Here is a 9,769-nt window from a genome sequence, read left to right as displayed (position 1 = left end):
TCTGAAGGTTTAGCTCTCCCTCCCACGGGATTTGGGTGCAGAGAACTGTTTATCCGGTCTGTTTCCTTCAGGGTCCGGCGGTGTCTCTGGCAGGGGTCCTGCCGCTCCTGGGCCCTCCCCCACGGGAGCCCAGAGGCCTTATACAGTTTCCTCTTCGGCCAGGGATGTGGGCAGGGGTGAGCAGTGTTGGTGGTCTCTTCTGCTCTGCAGCCTCAGGAGTGCCCACCTGACCAGGCGGTTGGGTCTCTCTCTCACCGGGTCTGGGAGCAGAGAGCTCCATGTAAGGGTTTTACTGCAGGCACACGGTTGTATTCTTATTATTAATTTGGAGTGCCGATTGGAACAGGTCATTTTCATTAAGCTGTTTTTGAAAAATAGACCAGTTTCATCTGTGATTTGGTTTGTTGTTTGTTTGTTTTGCTTTAATCTACTTTAAAATCTCTTAGAATTAAAATCTCAAAATTCCTTTTTTTTTTAAACCAGAGCTTAGGCCATGCGCTGAAGACCATTCAGGGCTGGCTAAAGATCCTGAGATCTTTAGTGTACATCCAGAGATCCTGGGATGGTGGCCCTGAGTCATGCCAGAGCTGAGACCCGACCAGATTCTAGGCATAGAGCTTTGCACAGAATCTACCCTGCCTTCTGTGCCCCTCCATGTTCCATGTTCTGTTGCTATGGCCAGGCTGAGCCAGCAAGAGACTGACTGGACAGCAAGGGGTGCAAGGGGGCTTCTGGTGGCGATGATTTCCAGAGAGCAGATCTCTTCCCCAAGCACCTGTGTTACAGCTCTTGTGACAGAAGCTCTCAGACGATGGAATGATTCCAGCACACCTTTAATTCTGAACATGACATTTAAATACTATTTCTTTGGATGGGTCAGACCTCATCTACATATTTGGGGGCGTGGTCTTGTCTCTATGACTGATCTGTCTTGAGCCTATATAACCTATGGTCTTGTCTTTATCTGTGGAGTGGGGGCTTGGGGCATTCTCTTGAGCCTATGTAACCTGTGGTCAAGTCCTCACCTCTGGAGGAGGGGCTTGGGGTATTGCTCTAGGTGACTGGTCTGTCTCAAACCTCTCTACAGGGGTTTGTGGGGGGCTGCAGCTAGTAAGGTCCTGATCTGGGAGGCTGGGAATGCGCCTGCTGTCCCTTTTAGGGTCCCCAGGGTTTTGACCCGTTTCGACCAGGAATCAGAGAACCTTTCACTGCCTGCCAGCCCACAAAATGACTTCATACTTCACAGCACTTGTTGCTCTTGCAGAAGACCCAAGTTCAAGACCCAGACCTACCTGGAACCTCACAACCATATGACTCCAGTCCCCAAGGTCTGAGAACTTCTGCTCACTTCTACAGACACTAAGCATGCACCTGGTGCAGGGACATACACACCTGCAAATTGTTCACGAAATAAAATAGATCTAAACCTATCCATTTAATGATGTATTTACCAAGCCTATTTCTTTGTATGCTAAAATTCATATTTCATAAAATGATCATAAATGACTCAAACAAAAATTAATCCAATAATTCCTCTGAGTCTACCGTAAAATAAAACTAGGAAATTTAAAATGTCTTTGATTTTGCTTAAAAGTCATGAATGTGCATTGATTAACCTTTTAATTCTTATATTTTGACAGGTTTTAAAACAATAAATTTTTTGAGACAATAACAAACTTCTACTGCAGAATTTAGGGGAGGTACCAAAATTCATCCTTTATTTAAGATTCTGTGAGTAACGGTATAAAAGTGATCTTCCCTGAGATATTTGATCTAGAAAATGACTTAAAATTGCATGGCTGGTCAAGCATGACTTTTAGAATACATCCAACAATTTCTAAGTTTCAATAATCATGGGACAGTGATTTCATGTCAATAAGAATCAACTGGCATCTGGTCACTGTACTCGTTTCCTTGACACTAAATATTGTAAATGCTTTAATTAATTAGATTCAGCAAACCAAATACACAAAGTAAAGCTAAGTTCCCTGGGTCATTTTCAGCCCAATGCTGATACTGTTGCAACCAATTCCAAGGCAACTGTTTCAGATGTGCCTGGGAAGATTCTGCAAGAATACCAAGAGGAAGGTGGCTGTGGATGTGGAATGGTCAGAATCTTGAGACAAGGTATTCATATACAACCTTGACGGCTCCCACCATAGTAACATTCTTACCTCCATCCCAGAGGGCTAGGATTAGATAGATGTCTCTGCACCTAAGCTATAGCCTGGTTTTTCTGTTGAAATGATCTGACTGCAGTGGTCCATATTGCAAGAGAGCAGACAAATATGAGCTTGTGATAATGATGCTCTAGGGCTCGGAGGTGGAGGAGAAAGGAAACAGCCATCTGACCATGCCTGTTCCAAAGGAAACATAGCTAAGTTTTCCTACTGGTGGCTTTTGCTCTGATTGCAAGATGTGAGCTTGTTCTGTATGTACAGGGGTGTGCACATGCATAGGTATGCTTGCCCAGGCATGGACAGTCCAGACATCAATGCTCCCATTACATGGAGGGTATACGTTGCTGCAGCTCTACAGGGCACTGCAGTGTTCTGTGCTACTGAGTTTGTCCTCTGTTCCCTTACAATCCAGGATAGAGGAGAGATCCTCACTAATGTATTGTATCTTCATACTAGGCACTAAGAAGAGACAATCAATAACTAACATGGAAATGTATGAACAGTCTACACTTATGAGTCGACCCCCCATGCCCACCCCTGATGAGCTGCCACACTCCCACACCTGATGGGTCTTGCCCCCCCCACCCCAGGTATCTGCTTTCCACTTATCTCAGACAACCTCATTACACCATGTAAGGAAAGCAAAAACAGACCTAGCAAAATATGTTCAAACAATACTAAACTTTATTCAATAAAAACTTCATGAACAGAAATGCAAGATCTACAATTAATAGAAAAATTAAATTCAAAATTTCATATAGAAAATACATTGTTGTAAGTTTGCATTATACATACTGTACAGTACATACACTAAAAAATATCATCAAGTCTGCGTAGAAACGGGAGTAAAGCAGTAGAACACATGAACAATGAAATATTTAATTTCAGTACCCTAGATACAAAGAAAACATTTTAAAAAGATCCTATAATTGAATAATTTTGGAATGTGAAGTTCTGCACAGCACTCACACGGGTGGGACATATTCAAAGAGTCCCGAGTTTAAAAGACACACTTAGCAGAACAGACACTTCACTCAACTTCCAAGAATAAAGCAGACCTTCTTAGTCCCAGGAATAAAATATCTTAAAATGTCTATGCGAATTTTCTCAATGATTCTGATGGAGCCTGTCTCAAGGGCCCCATGGCCACAGTACAACACTGTGAAACAGTGAATATTAAAGACTAGGAAGCAGTAGAAAACACCTACAGTGATTATTTAAAACTTATTTAAAAAAACAGAAAAGTTTTTTTAATAAAGTGAGTGAAGATCCTAACATTAACCTAATATCAAAAATCCAGTGTTTAAAGCAGCATCCTTGTGAGCATGCGCTGTGTCTGTGTCGAGCAGTTTCTAACTTGTGCCAGGCACATCTATCTCCTAGATTGCTTCCGGTGCAGCTCTCCCTTGTTCCAGGTTAGCATTACTTGAAAGCCTGTGGGGCATCCCCCGCTCTTTACACTCCAGAACCTGTTTCAAGGCCCTTCTGACCACCCTGCCTGAAGTCCTTGGCTCCATCCACAAAAGCCTTCCCAGCAGCCTCAGCAGCCTGGTGGGTGAGGCTACAGGAGGCTCTGGTGCAGGATTTCCCACACCATCCTCTTCCTAAACAGGGGCATGTGCTGCTGAGAGAAGGTGATGGGGCGGCCTCTGGAGATGTAATCTGCGTATTTGCAGGTAAACACACCGCAGTCCCTGTCATTCCCCTGCTGAGGAATCTTCTCTGTTGGCATGCTGTACTGTTTCCATTCCGAAGGGTTCAGATCCACATGCCTTCTGGCTTTGCTCTCATCCTGCAGATAGTGGAAGATCAGCTCAAGGACATCTGGTCTCTTATGTCCCATGGAATCCAGGTAGACAATACTCTTCTCTCTTAGGTCTGTCACCACCAGGCTCCAGTGCACATCCAGGTGAACCGGCACCAGAATCAGTTCCTTTGCAAAGAGGTTTACTGCCTTGGTCCATCTTCGGACTGATCTGTAGCCCCCACTCTTTAGCTTGGTGTAAAAGAAGGTGTTAAATGCATAAAGGGCAGGGTATCCTTGAGTCTGATTTCTGTCCACGAGAAGATTCATGTAAAAATTAATGACGTTGTCATTGAGCCACGCGCTGTCACTCAGGGTGCGCATGTCTGCTCGAGTGATGGTCATATTGAAGGCACAGCTCAAGACCTGGTCTTGTGGCCCTGGGCCAAGTGCGCTACTGATTTCCTTTTGCATGTCCGCTGTGACCAGAGGGCCATGGTCCAGCCCTGTGCTCTGCTTTTGGTCTTGAGAAGCCTTTTCTTTGGCGTCAGCTATTGGCATTTGTTTGGGGAGAATGCCATTGCTGACTCTGTTTTCACAGATTTGAGGTGTTTGAGAAGCATGAATCTGTGCATCCACACAGCCTTTGATGTCCTTTGAGGAGTCCAATGGGTGCTGGAAAGCATTCTGAGAGTCTGAGCTCACAGAGCCCCAGGGTTGACAGTTTCCCAACAAGCTTGGGTACATTCCATTGAGGTGTTTCTGAACATATTCCTCTATGTTGCTGTAGGGACCCTTTGGTCCATTACCTCCATCCACAGACTTTGTCTCAGTCACAGCCTGTTCCTCGGGGCCTTTGGTGAACTCTGGGGTCTTTTGGTGGAATGGAACCACTTCTTGGGGGTTCTGTATCAGACCCTGGCCTGGCTCTTCAACCCCAAGCTCTATTTCCCACTGCTGTGGTTTCAGCCTCTTCAGAGGTAGGATGGGCTCTTCATGCTGCCAAGCCTTTTTACCTTCTGCCTGGTATTTCCTCTTTTGGCCTCTTCCTGAATGCTCACAGTACACTCTCCCATGCTGCTTGCCCAGTTGCCATCTACAGGGGCCATGTGGATGGCCTTTGCTCACCTGCCGGCTCTCTGCTATGGCACAGCTTTCTGATTGGCAAGTCACAGTGTTTGTCAGCCAGACTATCATTGGGGGCTCAGTTGTTGTCTTCGTGGATAAAGGATCAGTTAGTATAGTTGCAGGTGTCTTATCCATACTGGACATGTTGGTCCAAGATCAGAAACTGCAGGGTGAAGAGTTCAGGCTTCCTTTGGCCTTGGAGACAGTTGCAAGGTGAATTCAGACGGAGGGAGGCAACAGTATCCAAGAGTAGTTCTCCCTCAGCTGATGATCTGCCCTTGTCTTTAAGGTGGTGGTGGATTACCAGTTCAGGTGCTGCCTTTTACCCGGTAGGAGAAGTGAAGCTTCAGGGCACAGTGAACCTCTGTGGACCCCCAAATCAGGGAAATCTCTATGGATGTCAGAGTCACCCAAATACACTAAACGTTGGCAGCACAGGCAACCACACTGGAGGCCTCTTTTTATTCTGGAGTTCCTGTTGGTCAGTACCTGCATGAAGCAAACAAAAACAATTAGAACTCCATGATGCAGAAGTGTAGCTGTGTCTTCAGAGAGAGCGAGAGAGGGGGGGGGGGAGAGAGAGAGAGAGAGAGAGAGAGAGAGGGAGAGAGAGAGAGAGAGTATTGGGAGGGACAGTGGAGTCACTAGGTTACATTTTTCTGAAATGTCAACTCCAGGAGAGAGGGTTGGATCCTTAGAAAGACTGGGACACAGCACCTTCCTCCGTGTTGAACAGAGTTAGATTAGGCTCAGTTCAAGGATCTAGTTGTAGTCTGCTTTGGCAAAGGATAGCCCAGCGTATGTGAGTCTGTGCATGATCTAAGAGCCAATGCAGAATTCCCCCGGCTTACACTTGCTAGCCCTAAAGGGATAGACACTGAATCACGGTGAACCTCTGTCACACCCCTTGAGTGATCTTCATTCCCTGGCAAATAACGGTGAAGGCGAATGGATAAGCTCCTGCACTGTTGGCACCTAACAAAGTTCTTTTTTCCCCAGGTCAAAGATATAAATTAAAAGTGGTCCTTCCCAATTCAAATTAAGCCAGCATCCTCCACAGGGATGCCCTTAATTTTGGGGTTTTAGTTAATTCAAGATGTAAGCAAGTTGGCAACACAAAATGGACAACACACTTGCCTCCAAACCACACAGTTTGAAAGACAGTTTGTGCCAATTTGACCAATGGCTTTTCTCTTTCTAGTGCCCACCTGCATGTGGGTTTGTGTGTGTCTGTGTGTACATGTGTGTGTCTGTGTGTGTGAGAGAGTATGTGCCTATCTATGTTTATGCCTCTGTGTGTGTGTGTGTGTGTGTGTGTGTGTGTGTGTGTGTATCTGCATAGTGGGTTTACTTTGATCCTTGTTTCATTTATGAGAAGAAACATGGAGGTCCACAAAATGACAGAGCTGTGACCAAGCCTTGATCTCTCTCCTCAAATTCTCAGAGTCTGTACCACCAACCAAAGAACATACTCGGGCTGGACCTACCACTCTCGAACATATAAAGCTGATTCACAGTTTGTCTTCATGTAGGTACCCAACATTGGAGGTTGGGTTATTCCAAAAACTACTGCCCATACATAGGATGGGTTCTTTTTGCAGGGCTGCCTTGTCTGACCTCAGTGGGAGAGGTTGGGCCTAGCCTCCCAGGGTAGTGGTGTACACAGTGGGGTCCATATTGTTCAGAAGCAGATGTTAGGCATGGAGGAAGGAGTATGGAAGGGGTGACTGGAAGAGGGGGCAGAGAGATGGATGCCAAGTGAGTAAGTGTAAACAGAAAAGGAAAAACACTGAAATAAAAAGAAAAATAGTCAGCAGGGTTCTGTGAAGTGGTCAAGGGAGTCAAGAGGGTGCAGGGGAATTGAGGAGTTGGAAAGCTCACTTGGTAGAGAACTCACCCCAACAGAAAAGGACTCCTGGGTTTGATGCCCTGCACCATATACACCTGTGTGTGCTGCCGCATGCCTCTAATTCTCACCCTCAGGAGCACAAGAGAGGAACCAAATGCACCAGATATTCACAACCAGCCTTGGGTACCAGGGCCCTGGCTGTTAACACATAGGACATAGGCAGAGAGGGTAGATCAGTGCTTACTGAGTACATATGAGCTGTGCATACACTAACACTGAGGCTTAACTCCTACCACCATTTTACAATCAGAAATAGACATGCTGAATGTCAGGGAACTCTAAGCGACAGAAGTGATCACTGAGTCTATGTTAAAGGTGCTTCATGCACTGGTCTGACTGTTCCAAAACAATGGCTGCCTCTCAACAGAAAGTGCAAGGTTCCCAAAGTCCATAAATTTGCATGTGTAAGCTGGTCTACAGTATATGCTGAAGTCCCAAGGAAGTATCTACCTTTGGCTCTGGAGTGGGATTAGTGATACAGAATCTTCCTACATGGACACCCTACTGGTGCAAAGCTAGAACTTAAGAAAAATTTAGTATAAAGGCACACACAGTTACAAACACATACCACACACACAAACACACACACACATACACACACACACACACACACACACACACACACACACACACACTGTTTAATGCTCAGGTATTGTTAAGAGGAAGTTTCCACTTTTGTTTTTTGAGGCAGAGCCTCTCATGGCTGCTTCTCCCAGGAACAAGGTGGATGAGCAGCTGATCCCCCATGATCAACTTCTCATTTTCCATCCCCAGAGCTGGGTGACAAGAAAATACCACCACACTTTTGTATTTTATGATAGTGCTGGTGGGAGGCCCTTCACCATCTAAGCTCTTGCTCCAGCCCTAGGCTCACAGGTCTTTGTTGCTGCTGCTGTTCTGGGAAAGGAAATAGTAATAATAGAAGGACTGGAGACATGGCTGGGGAGTCAGGAACACTTGTTCTGTGAGCTAGAGTGTCTGAGTTTGAGTCCCCAGCACCCATGCAACAAGTCAGGCAAGTCTGAACACGAAAGTAATAAATACCCCCATGGGAAAAAGACAAGTTCATCCCTAGAGCTGCCTGGGCAGTGAGTCAGCGCAAAATGGCCAGCCAGGCCTGAGTCAATCAGGTGGAGACCAAAGGAGGAAAACAGGTGATAGCCTCTGTTATCTGCATGCAAATCTATGGAAACACACACACTCACACACTCACACACTCACACAAACACACACACACAAACACAAACACACACACAAACACACAAACACACACACTCACACTCACACCCACCCACACATACAAACACACACACACTCACACACACTCACAAACCTTCACACACAAACACACTCACACACACTAACAAACACACACACTCACACACACACAAACAAACACACAATCTCACACACTAATAAACATACACTCACACACACACACACACACACACACACACACACACCCCTCTGCATATCATACTCACTTGTGCACATATGCACCCATGGCTCACACACTCTCACAGTCTCACTTTTCTTTTTTCTTATTGGAATTGGCCCCATCCAATGTTACTGAGCCATGGATGACTAGTAGGCAGGATTCCATGAGAGCCATAAAGCGATTTTGGGCAACAGGAGAGGCCAATCGTGGGCTTTTCTTGGTGTCCCCAAGGCACACCACATGGACATGTACTTGCTTGGTTTGCCTAAGCTCCACTGAGATCCTACTCTTTGCATTCGGCTCTCTTGTCATGGGAAAGCATATCCTACCTTCCTGAAGACTGCCTGCTTTTGGCTCGACGCTACTCAATTACTGCAAACCAGCAACACTAGAAGTAGGAAGAGGGCCCCCCTGTAAGGAGACTGCTAGAATGAGGTATCTCTGCTAATCCATAGGAAATAAACCCCCTAACCCAGTAGAGACTCTGGAAATTCCACCCTAGGACATCCACCTCTGACTCCCATTGCATTAAGGTCACCTAGGTTGCCTTATTACTCAGCAGTTATTTTACAGAACCCATACTCATGTACATATACATACATATATACATATAGGAAAGATAGATATGTATATTTATATATGTAGATATGATTAAAATAACTTACAGACTGTGGTCCAGCTAATCCAAAAATGGCTCCTTAGAAATGGAAGGTCCGAGTGTCCAGTAGATTTTCAGTCCACCAGTCTGGATGGCTCAGCTGGTCTTTAGTAAGTGCCAGATTCACAAAGAAGTAAACCCTAGAGGACTGTGGAGGAATGGACCTCTTAAGGAACCAAGAACAAGCAGGCAAAGAACACAACTTCCTTCTCGCACAGCCTTATATAGGCTCCTGGAAGTAGGCGTGGCCAAGAGGAATGGTGGGAAAATACCACCTAATCTAATCCATCCGAAAAATGGGTAATAAAGATTTCCCCCACACACACGAAGATAAGGATTAAAAGTAGTTCTTACCACTTCAAATTAAGCAAACATCCTCCAGAGGGATGCCCCTTAATTTTGGGGTTCTAGTTAATTCCAAGTGTAGGTAAGTTGACAATCGAGAATAACCATCACAGTTCCCCCAACCACGTCTGGACATACTTGAGAAGACAGTTTCTGGAATTTTTACCTGTGACTTTTCCCTCTCTAGTGATGCACCTACCCATGTGCATGTGTGTGCTTTTGTGTGGGTGTGTGACTGTCTGTGTGTGTGTGAGAGTATGTGCATGTGTTTATGCCTGTGTGTGTGTCTGTGTCTGCATAGTGGGTTTACTTTGATCCTTGTTTCATATCTGAGAAGAAATGTGGAGGTCCATGAAATGAAAGAGCT

At 45.5% G+C, this 9,769-nt stretch overlaps 1 protein-coding gene across 1 annotated transcript; it reads right to left on the bottom strand.

The window, feature by feature from the left end:
• Positions 1-3,715: 3,715 nt before the first annotated feature.
• On the bottom strand, positions 3,716-5,196 carry LOC120093869 (sentrin-specific protease 2-like). Its single transcript, XM_039080599.2, has one exon. It carries the CDS (start codon positions 5,194-5,196, stop codon positions 3,742-3,744), a length of 1,455 nt encoding a protein of 484 aa, XP_038936527.1. The 3' UTR covers positions 3,716-3,741.
• Between the last annotated feature and the right edge of the window lie 4,573 nt (positions 5,197-9,769).

The sequence above is a fragment of the Rattus norvegicus genome, chromosome 7 (assembly GCF_036323735.1).
Source record: "Rattus norvegicus strain BN/NHsdMcwi chromosome 7, GRCr8, whole genome shotgun sequence".
NCBI classification, from domain to species: domain Eukaryota; kingdom Metazoa; phylum Chordata; class Mammalia; order Rodentia; family Muridae; genus Rattus; species Rattus norvegicus.
Note: the sequence above shows the minus strand (reverse complement) of the source record. Positions and strands in the feature narration are given on the sequence as shown.